The 17,749-nt window shown below is 39.6% G+C and overlaps 1 protein-coding gene across 14 annotated transcripts in view; it reads right to left on the reverse strand.

Annotated features, from left to right (window-relative positions):
• The window catches only part of TCF7 (transcription factor 7), a 152,454-nt gene extending 145,075 nt beyond the window's left edge, over positions 1-7,379 (reverse strand). For 7 of the 14 annotated variants that reach the window (XM_070739252.1, XM_070739244.1, XM_070739251.1 and 4 more), the window contains exons 1-3: positions 6,018-7,036; positions 5,824-5,890; positions 4,870-4,976 (exon numbers count right to left, since the gene is read on the reverse strand). In XM_070739252.1, the coding sequence (XP_070595353.1) occupies positions 4,870-4,976; positions 5,824-5,890; positions 6,018-6,257 (414 nt within the window). In that variant the 5' untranslated portion in view covers positions 6,258-7,036. Of the gene's footprint in view, positions 1-4,869; positions 4,977-5,823; positions 5,891-6,017 lie in introns of all 14 variants that reach the window. The other 7 variants (XM_070739255.1, XM_070739254.1, XM_070739243.1 and 4 more) reach the window with 5 other exon arrangements.
• Positions 7,380-17,749: the final 10,370 nt, after the last annotated feature.

Genomic DNA, 17,749 nt, shown 5'->3' on the forward strand with positions numbered 1-17,749 from the left:
TTTCAAATTACTGCTCCATTTAATTTTCCGCATCCCCCCAAATAGTTTAAGATTATGACCCCATAACAGCTGGGACAAGATCTATTGCAAACAACGGCTTTTTTTAGCAGATTTTTTTTAGATATACAGTGTTCCCTCGATTTTCACGGGTTCGAACTTCCCGGAAAGTCTATACCACGGTTTTTCAAAAATATTAATTAAAAAAGGGTTTTCCCCCCTATACCATGGTTTTTCCCACCCGATGACGTCATATGTCATCACCAAACTTTCATCTGCCTTTAATAAATATTTTTTTAAAATAAACTTTAATAAATAAACATGGTGAGTAATAATCTGAATGGTTGCTAAGGGAATGGGAAATTGCAATTTAGGGGTTTAAAGTGTTAAGGGAAGGCTTGTGATACTGTTCATAGCCAAAAATAGTGTATTTACTTCCGCATCTCTACTTTGCGGAAATTCAACTTTCACGGGCGGTCTCGGAACGCATCCCCCGTGAAAAGTGAGGGAACACTGTACTGTATACAGTATAGGCCAGCACCACAAAATATCCTATGCAGGTAGTTCTCAACTTACAACAGTTCATTTACTGTTTGAATTCACAACGGCCCTGAAAAATGTGACTTATGATTGTTTTTCACACTTATAACTATTAAAGCCTCCCCACAATCATGTGATCAAGATTCCAATGCTTAGCAACTGACTTATATTTATTTTATTTTATTTATTTTTTTAATTGGATTTATATGCCGTCCTTTTCCAAGGACAACCATTTATGATGGTTGCAACATCCTGGGGCATGCAATCCTCTTTCGTGACCTTCTGACCATCAAAGTTAATGGGGAAGCCAGATTCACTTAACAACTATGTTACTAAAGCAACAACCAAAATGATTCACTTAACAGCTGTGGCAAGAAAGGTCTAAAATGGCACTAAATTCACTTATCAGTAGTCTCTCTTAGCAACAGAAGTTTTAGGCTTCACTATGGTCATGTCGAGGACTGCTTTGACCACTGTTGATAAAGACACTTTTGTGAAGCCAGCTATCTTTAAAATCACAATCTCTCACATTATCATGTGGAAGTGCTAACGAAGGAAATGTCAGTGATCTTTCTGCATAATAGACAGCCCACAAAGTTGATCCAACAGAAACTGCTGATATACTCCATAAAATGGAGTTTGCTCCATTCATTAGTAGTAAGTATCTCTTACTCTTAGTATCTCTTTTAATATATCATCTACTGGATAAATCTCTTCCAGATTGTGCTTTTTAAAATTAGTGCTTTAAAAATCATTTTACACCAGATATAAATGAGAATGATGCTTCCGGTTAATTGTTCATCAGGAAAGATAATTTTAGTATATATGGGAGGGACAATTTACAGAAAAATTAGAAAAGGTGATTTACAGGGAAAATGACCCTAGCACCTGTCTGCAATTCTTTCTAGTGGTTGCATCCATTGCTTTCATTTGCAGATGACTGAGAGAAAATTTAAAGGCAGTGAAGCACTCCAAAACTAAATATCTCCTTTTCCTCTGTTTTTTTAAAAAATGCAGTGTTATTAAAAACATTTTCTCCTTATTAAGAAATTTTGAGCATTTTTTTCCTTTAAAATGAGGTTACTACTTTTCAGGAAATTTCAGAATTTCTGGAATGATCAAACTAGAATATTACTTTGTGTAAAACTGTTCCAGGGAAGCCAATTAAATCACGGAACTGCTTTACTGAGTTCTGAGCAAAGAAAGGCTTAAACTGAACTTTAGGCTATCACTCTGCTCCTTGTATACAATCTAATAATCAATGTTAAAAATTCAATAGTGGTAATTAGTTGTTAAACAGGCAGTAGAAATAAATGTCTATCTTACTCTAAATGTTGCGATGTACTTAAGTAGCTAGTACCAGAATTTGTTAGCTTGCACAAACTATTATTCTGATATTAATTTCTTCCTAGTTTCTAGCAATATGTAGTTTCCATTTACAAACATACCCCATTAATCTTTTAGCTTACAGTGAATTTATTTCCCCATTAACAACTTCTTCATTTAACTTATTTGATTTTTATTGGAAGGAAACTGCTTGAAATTTGCTTGTTTATCTTTCTGCTTATTACTTTTATATATAAAAAAAGACCATAACAAGTTGCCACTGAGACAGAAAAGTTGCAGAAAGGAACAACCTAAAACTATCAAAAAGCTGAAAGAGGGGGGAGGGAGGCAGCAGTAATTTGGGTGCTGGAGATTAGGAAATTTAACACTTTCAATCCAAATCACTTCTGCTACAGTCTAGACGCCGTTTTTATCAAGTGTATTACAGTAACTCAAGAATCTGCACCCACAATCTGAATTGACAGCTGCTTCCAGAGATGGCTTTAAATGGAGTTAATAAATTGTTGACAACTTTCTTAACTTAAATAGCATAGTAGAACTTCCACTTTCATTGGCATACCTCAAAATGTCAATTACTAAAGGGTCAGAAGAGAAAATGTTGCCTTCTGTGTGTGACCAAGGCACAGGAAGCCAAATGACAAAATTTTGGTAAAGTCTTGCAAGCTCAGCCCAGGATGGGTTTATTTTCTTGTTTTGTAGAATTCCCTTTTGAATCCGATACCACCAACACTTTAGACTCTTTCCTTGTCCAGATCTGAAGTTTTGCTTGCATCCCTGCCCCCAAAGTCTTGTTTTTTTTAATCAATAGATAAAATTGAAACATCTCCCTTCGACACTAGCTAGCTACCCAAGAAATCTGTTCTCTTTAAGAAGGAGACAATGCTAATGTTAAATCCAAACAAACATTCAACCTAAGCGAAAGCAATGGTTTTTCTGACTTAAACATTCCATCAATTTCTAGTGAGTGCAGAGAGCGTTACATTTCTTTGACTGCATTTCTTTTGAGACTGGCTCTTTTTTTGGACTTCGGACAGACCCTTCAGATGGAATAAAAAAAAATTAAGGCACAAAACTCCCCAAGATCTGAAGTTATATTGAAAGGGCAGAGAAATTGTCCTTAATTGCACTATCCTATGTATAGTGCAGTAGAAACAGTCCCTTTTTGATTAATGGGCTTAATTCCATTTAACTATGTACCAAAGGAGCAAATCCGAGACTATGAAACAAACTAGATTTATTGCTGCGGAAACCAATTTAGAATTCTAGAGTAAGACTGCAACAGAATCCGTATAAACTTGGGGTAAAGCTGTAAGAAAAACATAGCCACACTCACAGCAGCATTTAAATCTTCCAATTAATCTCCCGAACATTGGAAAGTAGGCTTCACTGAAATGAGTATAAGTACAAAAGAAAGTCTTCCAATAATTGCATAAAACAATTGCAGGAAAATGGCAAATAAGAAAGCAGGAAATGGCAACACTTCATGAATGTAGAGAAACATAATTGTCCCAAGATAATTTTGCAAAGTCCAATCTGAGTTGGTCACTGGGACCAAAGGTTTTGGACTTGTACTGGAACCCATGCTCAGGGAACTGAGGATTCAAATTGGACCCTGCAACATTTTATAACACTGATAATTTATCCTCTCTTTTTTACCAGTAAGAAACTACAGGCAGCTTTTTACAATATTGAATCCAAATTCTACAAATCTCAAACTCATCCTACCAACAAATAAATCCATCTGATAGCCACATAACGGATCTCTAACTAGTGAGGCCAAGATCAGTTTGTATTATGATTATTTATCATTAAGCATAAAACATGGCCCTGCTGCAAAGAGTGTTACACTGAATATTAAAAATAGTTTATTTATTTACTTCAAAATAGTAGCACTATTTTTTTAAAGATTCTTTGCATATATTTCTGAATTTCTTATTCAGTAGAGAAATGTTTATGTTGACAGCTCTCTATAGAGGTTGAAGAAAACAGAAGATATTTCAAAGGAAAGAAAATATAGGATACTCATTAATACCAAACACCAATAACAAATTCACTACATACTAAAGAATTTTTATTGATTTATTTCCTGATATCCAACTGTAATATATTCCTTACTTCTCCAAAGTAACAAAATAAGTTTTCATTAAAACATTTTCCCCATTCTCTAATGTAGGCAGGGTGCTAAAAATGTACTTTTCCAATATGCCTGTGTGCTGTAATTTTACAAAATAGGCAACAAGCTCATTTTTAACCCATGGCCACTAGACCAGTTCATGAACACAAAGTTTGCCTTAAAATAATCTCTACACTAACTAACTATTCAAAGGTAGAATAAATCTGAGGATTCAGAATTCAGTTCAAACTCCCCTGCTTCAAATTCAGGGGGATCTACTACGGAATGAGCCCGATTAATAGAAACTTCAATCTCTACACACACAAATATACATGATTTTCAGAGTTGACATTTTGCAACCAAGTTAAATCTCTGGCAAGAGGGAGGGGGATAATGAAATCTCTAACTCACATATTTATCTGGAAGTAAGTAGGGCTTGGCATCTACTAGGTACACATTTATAATGCCTCTTAGCTTAAGATACATGGGGATGGTGGTGTTTACATCACTTTGCTATAGATTATAAAACAAAAAAGTCAAGGAACACATCCTTAACTGAGCCATTTCTGATCAATTGTTTTTTAAAAAGTAATTTTAGAACAGTAGTATTAATTCTAATATTAATACTATGATTTGGCTAATTTGCTTTATATGTGTGCTCTGGGCTGATAGGAGAAACACCCACCCACAAGCAAGCATGTATAGCAGCATTGCAAGGCAAAGGCGGTATTGCCTAAAAGGCCACAATTCCTTTTAATGGAACCGATCATGTTAAAAAGTTTTGAAGATTAAAGATTTTAATTTCAGTCTTGAACCATGACCCCATAGACACAGTGTCGGAATTTAGGAATGGGAGGGGAAAGTGTACTCACCAAAGGTGACATAGATCCATTTGGCAGGTAAGGATCAGACAGCATGAGGAAAGGGTATCCAGAATAAGGAGATCCTTTATACATCCCTGGGTCCTGATGTTTTAAACCTGTAAAAATGCAAGCCCCTGGTTAGGATTTCTCAGGTCTCAGAACCCATTACATTTGTGGCATTGTTTATTTTCGCCAGCACCTGCGAGGTTCACCTGAATCCCCCCCATTACTGCTAGGCATGAGCCTTGGCGTGCAACTTCTCAGGTGGTGGCAAAAGACAAGCCAGGAATGAAAGGACCACCTCCCAGAATGAAAGCAGCCGTGCACATGTGCTCCATTTCTCCACCTTGGTTAAACTGGTGCTTATAAGGAGTGGGGTGCATTCCCTCTCAGGTCTTTGTACCTGCTTCATATTTCTTCCTCAAACTTCCAGTGGGTGGTGGTGGTAGTGGTAGGTTTCACCCCCTGCAAGGAGCTCACCCGGCCAACGGTACCCCAGACCCAGGTTTACCTCCTGCGATGCAACAGTCAATTATGGAGGGGGGAAGAAATAGGTTGCATTGGAGGGTGCGCGTGTGTGCATGCAAAAGGGGTCTCTCTCTCTTTGTGTGTGTGTGTGTGAGGACGACAGCCTACGGAGCAGCACCTTTAGAGTAACTTTCAGTCCCCTGCAAGCCGGCAGCCCCGAGCGGTGCGGGAGTCCCTCTCCCGGCGCGAGCGCGAGGTGTTTTGCCCGCTTCGGTTTAGCAGCCAGGCATTGACATTTCTCCCCCCGCGGACCTCGAGCGCTGCCAAATCTCCCCCCTCCGTTCTCTCCCCTCCCCTCGGCGGTCACGCTCCCTCCCTCGAGGCGCGGAGGGGAGAGGAAAAGGTGGGCGGCGGAGGGGGGGGGAGAGGAGAGGAGACGAGGAGGAGGAGGAGGAGGAGAGCGGGTGGCTGCCTCCCAACCCCCTCGAAACTGACCATCGTCCATGTGATTCGGGAGTTTCTCTTGATAGACCCTCGGGGGCTCTTGCAGCCGCCGGATTGCCTGCAAAAAAAGAAGAAGAAAAGGCCAGGAGAGTGAAAGGGGTGAAGGTCGATTTTTTTCTCTTTTCTTTATAAAAGTTTGGCATAAGAGAAGAAAGTGATGCGGGCCGGGCAGGATTCGCTCTCACCTCGGAATGGGCTCCTGCGGCAGCCACGGTCGCCGCTGGGTTGGACGCCGGACGGTTGTTGTTGCTGCTGCTGGTGCCACCGCTTTCCGACTCGTTCACCAGGGATGATTTGAGGTCAGCCAGGTCCCCCTCGGTGAAGACGTTGGCCTGGGTCTTCTCCTCCTGTTCCCCTTCGTCCTTAAATGCGAGCATCTCGTCGTTGGCTCCCAGGTCATCGCCCCCGCCGCTGAGCTGGGGCATTTTTTGCTTCTCGATCCAAGCCAGGGAAGAGCGAATTTGGGGGCGTCGGAGTGGCGCCGGGAAGGAGAGCGGGGCACTCCGGTTGGTTCCTTCCTTCCTTCCTTCCTTCCTTCCCCCCTCCCCCCTTCTCTCCTTCCCTCTTTCCTTATCTTCCCTACCCTACCCTTTCTTCTCTCCTTCCTACCTTTCCTTCCCTTTCCTTCTCCCCTCCCTCCCTCCTTCTCTCCTTCCTTCCCTCCTTCCTTCTTTCCTTCTCTTCCCTACCTTTCCTTCCCTACCTTTCTTCCCTCCTTCCTCCCTTCTCTTCCCTACCTTTCTTTCTCTCCTCCCTCTTTTCCTTCCTTTCCCCTCCCTTCCTTCTTGAAGAGGAGGTAAAGCGTTCGACCAACTCCTCCACCGGTATCCTGGCACTCCGACTTCTCGCCGGGGCGCTTAGCCTAAGGGAAGGAGAAGGGGTGGGTGGATTGTGCTTGCGGTCCAAGGCAGGAAAAGCAACCGGAGGGGTCGAGGCAGCGATCGACCGCTTCTCCTCCCTCCCCCTCCGTGGTCTCGGGCGCCCCTCCCTCCCTCCCAAACCCCGGGAAAGTTTGATTAAATAGCAGCCGGCCCAGCCAGTTTAAATAGCCTAGCCTGGGTGAGAAGTCTGGAGCAGCAGCAGCACCGGCGTCTTTCGCTGGGAAGAAGGAATTTTTTTAAAAAAGAAAGAAAGGAAGGGGAAAAAATCCCCGCCACCCCGAGCGGCAGCTGAGCTAGTGCTGTGAAAAGTGCGCGGCTCTGGGAAGAACACTGGAGAGCCCTAGCCAAAAGACTTTGCAACATCAAAGCCGCCGCCGGCTGATTGACAGCGGCGGGGAGGGCTTGGAAGACTCTGTTCTCCCGCGACGCGCTTTTCAAGCCTTAAAGAGACAGCGCCCGTCTCCTCCCGCCCAAGGCTGCAGGGGATGCTCGCGACGGGCCATTGGGAAGCGCCGCGCTCACGTCTCCCGGGGATGAAGCGCGAGGGCAGCCCTTCCCCAAAACCTTGGCAAGGGGGCGGAGCACACAATATCTCGGTCAGAAGGAGGAGGAAGAAGAAGAAGAAGGGGCGCGAGCTTTCCCTCTTCCTGCCCCAAAGTTGGTCCCAGTCGATGGATTGGCGCACTTACACGTGTCGGTGGCGCAAGTTAATACGCAGACGCCCGCCGGCCTGTGCGCAGGCAGTGTGCAAGAGAAAGAGAGCCGCGGAGCGAGCGAACAATGGGGGCTTTGGCTCCCTTCTACTGCTCTCTCTCTCTCCTCACCCACCCCTTTTTCCGACCTGCTTGCCTCCAGATGCCTCGCAGAATTCCCAGTCGGCTCACCTCCCCAGAGGCTCAGGGTGACTGGGGATGATGGGAGATGTCGTATGACACGTCGGGAAGGCAAGCAAGTTGGGAAGCCTGTTTTTAATGCAACGGCATTAATCTTTTGCCTTAAGAGGTGGAGACGGTGGTGGCCTTTATTATTATTATTATTATTATTATTATTATTATTATTATTATTATTATTATTATTATTATTATTATTATTATTATTATTATCTATAATAATAATAATACTAATAATAATATGTAATCACTTTTTCCACTTTTTTTTAAAAAAACAAGCCATTCACCATTTCAGAACCCTGTTTATTGGAACCATCCCTACCTAAAACATCAAAATCTGTCCACCCCCCCTCTCCATAAGACCACAGTGGGTTTTTTTTTCCTGAGTAAAGGGTTTTGGTTGCTGTTAAGAATCTGATCCCATAGCCATTTATTTGGAAATCATCTCAGGGGAATGGAACCAGGAATGAATGGTTGGTTCACTTAGCAAACCAAACCCTGATTTGTTTAACCATTGTTACACAAAACAATTGACTAGATTAATGCAACATGCTAAATAAATAAATTTTAAAAAACCATGTTATGGCTCCAATTAACCACAATAGTTCCTGGTAAATTCATATGAATTACAACTATTTCTATATCACTCTGTTATATTATGTGGAATAAAAACCAGGTCTTTTTGACATCCAGTCACCCAAAATTGCAGCGCTGCTGTTTACAGCTGTTGTTCTAGCTAGCAAGACATGCCTGTCTTCCCCACAGAACCTAGACACAATTTTCTTAATTTTAATGGCACCAACTTTTAAATAAGCAAGGATTAGATTACAGCCATAATTGCCCTTATATTATTATATTTTATTTTCTTAATGAATGGGCAGAACTATTTTTAAATTAAACTTGGGGTTTAGACTAAACCCAAACTAGTCAAACGACATGAAGCATCAGCAGTGGGATTTTTTTTTAAAAAAAATTATTAATAGAGACTCAGCTTTTTCAGCTATGCCTGCAACTCTACCAATGGCACTGACTTCTGAGTAAATCAAGTGTAGGCTCTATTTCTGATATTTACCCCTGCCGATTACCCTCTTTTTGGTCTCATTGACTGCAGAAAAGCTCAAGTAGCCTGGGCCCCAAAGATGCCCGTTTATGTTTGGGGTGAGACTGTTTTGTGCCTTTTACTTTTGTGCCTGTCAAATACAGTATCGTACAGTGCTAAAAGCATTTACATCTGGTGGGGTTTTGAGGTCCCTTCCCCCGCAAAAAATTAGGGAGCTCCTCTGTTTTTTCTCTTCTCCCCCACTCCTTTTTTTCTTTTCTCAATTTCTCCTCTTCTGGTATTGGGTGATCCCTCCTGAAATAAAGACATGGAACGCTGGATCTCAGATAATGATTACTTTTCCTAACGTGCCCCGAGGGTAAGGAAACATGAAATTAACAACTTTTCAGCCGGTTTTCAAACCGCTTTAAAGCGGGGTGGGTGGAGGGTGGGGGGGGGGGGGGGGTGTCGCCAGAGGCGGGGTGGGTAGACAAACTTAGGCGACTAATTTTTCACTTGCGGGTCCTCCTCAAAGTCCCTGTTACTCACGAGACAGTTCTGAGACGATATTTTCCCAACCTGGCGCTCCCAATTCTTGCATACAAAAAGTTAATGAATGGTAAAAAAAACAACACCCCGACGTAGCTCCCGCTCCTTTTCATAGCGGGACAGCTGCGGGTCTTTGCAAACCTTCCATCTGGTCGGGGATTTGAACAAAACTCCACGTAGAAGAGGTCTTCGTACTCTCCGCATGGCACATAATTGTTACTTTCAACACCTCAATTATCTCCAGCGCTTCCCTCTGCTTAAAGGTCGTGTTCTGCTATTGAAAAGATTTATTTGTCGGCAGCTCAAAAGCAAACCCACCCTTCCACCGGGATGAAAAAAAGAAGAAACAACCTTTCCACCAGATGCGTGACTTCTCAGGGCACGCTTAAACCTCCCTCCCTCTCTCTTTCTCTCCCTCCCTCCCCAATAAGCATGTAAGCTAAGGATGGAGACAGAGGCTCCTCCATCTCTCAGGGAGTGACACCCGCCCCCCAACACCGAAAAGAGTCGCGCGGAGCTTTCCTGGATCTGCCCCCACCCCGCCGCTCTCTAAAGGTCCGAAGTACCGCCTGAAACAAACCCTCTCTAGATTAAACCTTAGCCCGTGTCGCCCCTTGCTTTTCTGCCCTGTTCTGCTTCTAAGCAAAACGCGAAGAGCGGGGAGGGAGGGAAAAGCACGGAGCAGATTTGTTGCTTCCAGTTTTTCGTCCTCCCCACTTTTCTTCTTTTTATCCCCCTTGTGTTTTGAGACACTCTCACTTTGCATGTGAAAGGCAGCGAGCGAGCGAGCGAAATAGCCTGCGATTTACAGCCCTCCCAAATGGAGATAAAACCTTGGCAATGAGTTGGAAACCTGTTGTAATCTGTGATCCAGGAAACAAAGAGGCTCATTAATGCAGAGTCTTTGGTGAGCCTTTGATGTTAGCTAGCATAGCATTCACTCTCCTTTCCATTTGCATTTAAACATTCATAAACATCGTTTCTGCTTCCTTTGCCTTAAGCAATTTAGAAGTAAAGTATAGCTTCTATTTAAAGAAACCCACAGTGGTGAAGCTGAGAATACAAATATCACATAATCTTCCAACAGAGCAAATATTTTCTCCTGCATTTCTGGTGGGCAGAGATCTAATACAGACTCAAGATTTAAGGAACACAGATGGTTAACAAGTCAAGTTTAAGTTGAAAGAGGTTTGGATAACTTTCTTAAGGTGAACTTCATATATTAGCTGATTTTGCTGTATGTGGAAATTTTACAATTAGATCCCTAAGGAGAGCAGTAATAATTAACCCACCATCCTCTTGTTCCCCTGTTATTTCTTCAGTTGAAAGTAGGGGTGAAATCCAGCAGGTTCTGACAGGTTCTGGAGAACCAGTAGTGGAAATTTTGAGTAGTTCAGAGAAGCAGCAAATACCACTTCTGGCTGGCCCTAGAGTAGGGTGAGAATGGAAATTTTGAAATATCCTCCCACCTGGAGTGGGGTGGAAATGAGATTTTGCAGTATTCTTCCCCTGCCACGCCCAACAAGCCATACCCACCAAGCAGTGATGGGCTACCAAAATGTTTACTACCACACTGTGGGCGTGGCTTATGCATTTTGTTTCAACATCTTTCAGTGCAAATTGGGTGCTCTGGGGTGGAGCTCCAAATTTTGCTACCGGAACTGCGTTCCTGACCGTTCCCGTAGGAGCCCATCACTGCCACCAAGCCACACCCTCAGAACCAATAGTTTGTAAAAAAATGGATTTCATCACTGATTGAAATGTCTTGAATTGCAAATTATTTGTGCTGACTCATGATTCAGGAAAAAGACTGGCTGACCATCAACAATGACAATAATAACAATGTTCCCTAAAATGTTATTTACCGATTCAACTAGAGGTGGCCAGCAGGTTGAGTACTGTTCTATAGCCAACACATGTTAATATAAGTGACAGAACATGCCGGGAAGTTGCATAAAAAGACATCCGCTAGGAGGAGGAGATATGATCCATAAATACCACAATGCTGGGCTCTTGTACAAATTGTTGCCTATATGCTTTGGGAGATCTGCAGTTATATCACAACCCTATACTGCTTCATATAGAAATAAAACCCACCACATTCAAGAGGATTTATATTTAAATATGTGTGGTTTACAGAAGAGTAAGGCCTTTGTTTTTTAGCCATAATGCAGCCTGAATAAACATGCAGGGATTTGTATTGCCTGTCATTATTGTCTCTAATTGTTGAGCTATATTCTGCTATATCAAGAAACTTGGCAGCATTTTTGGCAAATCACAATGGAATAGAACACATTAGAAGGAAGGCTGTCATTGTTATAATCTTGGAACCTGAATTCTACATCTGAATTTTTTTTAATGTAACCTCATAACTTAGGATCAACCAATGTAAAGAATCTAATACATATTAGTACCTTGACAGTCTCAAAAAGGTAAGTTCAACTGCAGTGGTTTAGAATTTGGATGAATGAACCCCAGGAAATTTGAGGCTTTGTTTGAGAGGAAGAGGGGAAGATAAATAAATAGATGGAAAAATTAAATTGACAAACATAAATATTCCAGAAATGGGTGACAGCAACCCATTTCTGTGTTGGTGCCAAGAAAATAAGAAACACACCAGGAATTCTTTTATTTATATGGGGGACTTTTTGAAGCCTTCTGCCGCACGAATCCCAGTGAGCCTTCTCCAGGTCCCGTCGACTAAACAATGTCATCTGGCGGGACCCAGGGGAAGAGCCTTCTCTGTGGTGGCTCCGACCCTCTGGAACCAGTTCCCCCCAGAGATTAGGATTGCCCCCATCCTCCTTGCCTTTCGGAAACTCCTTAAAACCCACCTCTGCCATCAGGCATGGGGGAATTGAAACATCTCCCCCTTGCCCATGTAGTTTTTGTGTATGATTCGATTGTGTGCTTGTTTTTTTTATATATTGGGGTTCTTTTGGATTTTTAAACTTAAAACTGTAATTTAGATTGCGTAATATTAGATTTGTTACTATGTTTTGTTTACCATTGTTGTGAGCCGCCCCGAATCTGCTGAGAGGGAAGGCATATAAATCCAATAAATCTAATTTAATCTAATCTAATTCAATATGCAATGTTGAGTGCAAGAAATGTAACATTATCTCTGGTAGTAATGTTGCATTTCTAGAAGCATTTTTTTTTCATATAATGCATCATGTAGAAGTCTGAATGGTGAGAGTGGAATTAGCGCAAACTAAGTGATCCAACAAACTTTCTACAATGGTAATTGTAGCCCTATCTTTTTCTTGATTTAAAATTTCATATGTGCAAAACTGTATGGAAGGAGGTAGTTCTTTTTATGAAATGTATTCCTATAAGCACAGAATTCAGGTGTGTGATTGGATTACTGGCACACCCTAAAATTTAAAAAAATAATGTATAGAAGAAAATCATCTTTCTGATATCTTATTGGCAGCAGAACAAAGTGAAACAATAAGCCTGATGCATTTGTCAAATCATACCTGCGGGCAATGTCACAAGTTGATTTGCATTGCTGTTATGGAGAAGAAGTCCCGAAATAAGCCCTTGTTGCAGAATATCTTAATTACATTGTAACTATAAACTTCTCCAATAATTTCAGTGAAGGCAAGTTTTCTATTTTGGTAATTTGGGGAAGAGACAGCCAATTATAACTTAAGGGGGAAAATGAATGCCTTCATTTCAGCTCTTCTGACATGATGGGTCTCCTTAAGAATTTTTGTTTTAAAAAATACCCCCCCTCCACCTAAATGCTGTTGGGTTCCTAGCTGCTTCCCTGCAGGAAATTAAAAAAGGTAAAGTAAACTTTAAAAAAAGAAAAAAAGAGTGCCACACTCTTTCTGGTGTTTTTTTATTTGCTGTCTTCATTAACCACCCAAATCATATGACTCTACGAGTGGTGTGTACAACAAAGAAAGCGCATATAACAAACATCATTCAAATATAAACACCATCAGACAGTATAAGGAAATTATATAAGTACAAAGATGGGCACCTGCAACAATCAATAGCAGCCAAAAGCTTGTTGGAACATGAAAAGGCTTTAGAAATCTTCTGGAATCACAGAAGGGAAGGAGCTGTTTAAGTCTCTGAGGGCAGAATGTTCTACTCCACAATTTGGGGCAGGGGGCATCAAGAAGGCCTGCTACTTTATCCATTCCACTTATGCTACCCTGGGATTCCCCTTTGACCATTCCACTTCACAGAGGGTTCCTTTTTGGCAACTGCCCAGTAGCATTTCATAGGTGTACGTGTTTCCCAAAACATCTAAATTTAATAAAGGGGTATAAATCTCTGTGTCTGATCTTTTCAACATTTGTTTTGTATAACAAGTTGTTTATATCAGAAAGTTAACAAAAATGCTGAAAAGGCCTTTTTCAGAAGCAAGACTGACAGGTACAGTACTCTCATTCCTGGACTGACAGATATCATGTGGGGTTCCCTTTAGGGGTGGGTTCCACTTACTTTCGTCACCGGTTCACATCGTGACATTTTGTGCATGTACACTCGCTCTGCTCGCGCGCCCATGTGTCCCCTCATGCAGTTTTACTTCCGCGCATGCTCAGAAGATCGATTCAGCCTGAAAGACAGTTAAGGAGCTGCACAGCTGTGATTCGGGTGAAGAAGTCAATAGAAAGAAAAGAAATAAATATTGATCTGGCATCAGGTGGGAGGGCTTTTTCACATCACAGAATGAGGAAAAGCCATCCAGATACAGGAAAATTGCCCAAAAATTCAGGAAAAAAGATGGTGCCGAGCATGGACAGGCACAGACAGAACCAGACCATTTCCTTATTAGTCATTCTTAATCTCTTAGTATATCTTGTTTCTCTTTGCACTTTTTCTCTTGTTCCTTCCTTTACTATTCATTCTTCTAACATGCTTCTTTTTTACCCACATTGTTTCTTATTTCACTTTTCATCTTTAAACTTTAATCTCTGTTTCTAATTTCTAACCAATTGTATAATTTACCCCAAACCAAATAATAATCTGTCTCTTCCTTTTCTTTTATCTCTTTTGTTAATTTGTTCATCTCCATGCAATCCAGTATTTTCCTTATAAATTCTTCTTCCAATGGTGCCTTATCATTGTTCCATTTTGGGGCATGTGTTATTCTTGTGGTTGTAATTATGTTCAGTAGTCCAAATAAAAATATATCTGGCCTCGGATCTATATGTTGTTCCATTATTTCTACTAACCATTTCCTAATTTTAATCCAACATTTTTTTGCCATATGAATAATAATATGTAACATACAATTTTTTTGCATTTCTAGCAGGTTGGTGAAGTCTTTGGATACATCTTTGTCAGGCTTGCTGGTGGGAGGTGCCATCTTTAAAACATCTTTGGCTGGTTTTCCTTGAATGCCACTGACATTTTTAATTTTATAATTGTTATCTACATTGTTCCCATCCCTCTAATTCTATATTGTGTCTATTTTTTTTGCCCATTTAATCATTGTTTCTTTAACTATATCCTCTTTCATTTTATATATCAATAGAAATTTATAGGCTTTACTAATTATTTTTTGTTCAGTCCCTTGTATAATTTTGCCCAATTCTTCTTCTTTTTCTGGATTTCATATACTTTTTTAATCTTCTTTAAATTTGGATTGAATTTGATCATATATCCACCAATCTACTCCTCTGTCTATATCATGTTCCAATTGTTGTTTTGTTTTTTAATTTAACTGTTCATTTAATACATACTTGTATCTAATTATTTTGTCAATGGCCAAAATGGGTGGGTCACTGCTTTTATTGGTGATATCCATGCTGGGATTTGTATATAATGATTTTTATTTTTTCCCAAGTCTGCAAAAGAGCATTTTTTATTATATGTTTTTGGAAGTATCTATGTTTTTTATTTTTCTCATCCCATAAAAATGCATGGTATCCCATTTGCAGATTGTGACCCTCTATGACTAAAATTCTTCCATTTTTTAATTTTCAATTCAATATTTTATCCAAATTAAAGTTGCTGCATTGTAGTAAATTTCCCATTCTGGTAATGCCAATCCTCCTCTATCTTAATTAAAGTTGCAGGAGCTTTAATTCAATCCTGGCTTTTTTCCCTTGCCATATGAATTTGGTAATTAATTTATTTAAATTTTCAAAAACATTTGTTACCTAATTTGATTGGGACAACTTGAAACAAATATAGTATTCTCTGGAGTATATTCATTTTGATCGTAATGATCCTTCCTAACAGTGAAATTTCCAAGTTTCTAATTTTTTTTTATTTGTAATAATAATTTGTCGTAATTATCTTCCTTAATGGTAGAGCATTTCACTGTAAGATAAATCCCTAAATATTTTATGTTCTTAGTTACTTGTATTTTTATTTTATCTTCCAATTCCATTTATTGTCTCTTTATGAGATTTTTAGCTATTATTTTAGATGTGTGTCTATTTTTCTTAAGTCTTGCTACTTCACCGAATTCCTCTATTTTTTGTATCAATTTTGGTTCAGTTTCTAGTGGAGTTATAAAAACAAGGTCATCAGCAAAAGCTTGGACCAAATATTCTTCATTTCTGATTTTTAAACCCATTATTTCTTGGTCTTTTCTTATTTTTATTAATAATATTTCTAATGCAAGAATAAATAGAAGAGGAGATAGTGGGCATCCCTGTCATACTCCCTTGGTTATATCAAAATTTTCAGTGATGTCATTGTTTATAATTTCCCTGGCTGTTGCTTGGTATAGATTTGCTCAATCATCCTCTCAAATTTTGTGCTGAATTCCATATTTTTAAATTGTGTTATAATGAATTTCCAGTTCAAATTATCAAAGAACTTTTGGTCATCAAGGAAAACTAGGGAAGCTTGGCACTTAGGGTGGTCCTCATAAAATTCCAAAGTGTTCATTATAAATCTCATGTTATTTTTTATTTGTCATCCTGTAAGGAATCTAGGTATGTATCAAGTTATTCAGTATTTTCTTTATTCTTTCTGCTAATATTGATGTGAAAATGTTATAAACAGTATTTAGTAATGATATACAATGGACACTTTAAATGGATGTACTGATTATAAAACGGACTCAACCTATCACTCAAACAGATATATACTCAGGCTTTATATGGAAGTTTGGCATACTGACCAAGTGACAGCTCATGGATGAATAATTGGAATCTGGTTCTAATTGTTACTTGGAGCCTAAACAGTAGCAAGTATGTGTCCTTTCCTTTAAAGCCTGAGGCCAGTGAACATGTACAGTACAGTGTTCCCTCGATTTTTGCGGGTTCAAACTTCGAGAAAAGTCTATACCACGGTTTTTCAAAAATATTAATTAAAAAATACTTCATGGGTTTTTTCCCTCTACTATGGTTTTTCCCACCCGATGACGTCATATGTCATTGCTAAATTTTTGTTTGCTTTTAATAAATATTTTTTTAATAAACTTTAATAAATAAACAGGGTGAGTAATAATCTAAATGGTTGCTAAGGGAATAGGAAATTGCAATTTAGGGGTTTAAAGTGCTAAGGGAAGGCTTGTGATACTGTTCATAGCCAAAAATAGTGTATTTACTTCCGCATCTCTACTTCACTGAAATTCGACTTTCGCGAGCAGTCTCGGAACGCATCCCCCACCGAAATCCAGGGGACACTGTACTATATTTTACAACATTTAGTTAAGAGGTGGGTTTCTACCAGTTCTAACCAGTTCTTTAGAATTGTTAGTAACTTGGTTATGATGACATGGAGGTGGTTCTGTCGGAAGCTATTTTTTTGACTGCTGCAGGCACACACATGCGCACAAAGTGTGCATGCGCACACAGCGAGGCCCTGAGCAAATGGGCAACAAAAGGATCCAGAACTCACCCCTGACCTAGTCCATTCACACTATGAATGTCCAGTTCTACAGTATTGATGTTAATTTGCCTTTAATATAGAATTTCTTAAGACATTTGTTTCTTTCCCTCTCTTACTTTAATTCTGATTTTTTTGGAGAGGTGTGTGTGTAAAAGTTTTTTTTTTCCTCAACTTGTAAACAGTGCAATATCATATACCTTCAATCTTCAATACAATACAATGAATTTACATTTACATACGGTATTTATCATCCAACAAAATGCTGTCTCCTTTACTTTATCACCTGGAAAACTGTCATATAAACTTTTAAAATATCATTATACAAACTTATAATACTATTTACTATTACATCTCATCTATTTGCTTTCACTTATCTATTACATTTTACTATATTTAGGCCAAAGTGATTATTTTCAATTGTCGTACATCCTTATTTATTTCTTAAAAATTTCTTTACCCTTATATTAATTGCCTTCCAAAAAGAAAAACTATTTAGTCCTAAATATTTTTCATCCATACATTATCGTCCAAATCTCACAAGATATTATCATAATCATGTCATTCCCAAGGAAAAAGGAAAACCAAATTATATCAATTAAATCTACTTACCGGTAATTTCTATCATTACATGTCAACACAATCAGTTTAATAGGACATTATTCACTTCTTAATTAAAATATAATATTTAACTATCAATCCATCCATTCAGTGCCAACTTCTTTTATTCAAGAATCTATAACAAA

This window comes from Erythrolamprus reginae, chromosome 2, assembly GCF_031021105.1.
Source record: "Erythrolamprus reginae isolate rEryReg1 chromosome 2, rEryReg1.hap1, whole genome shotgun sequence".
In the NCBI taxonomy this organism is placed as follows: domain Eukaryota; kingdom Metazoa; phylum Chordata; class Lepidosauria; order Squamata; family Dipsadidae; genus Erythrolamprus; species Erythrolamprus reginae.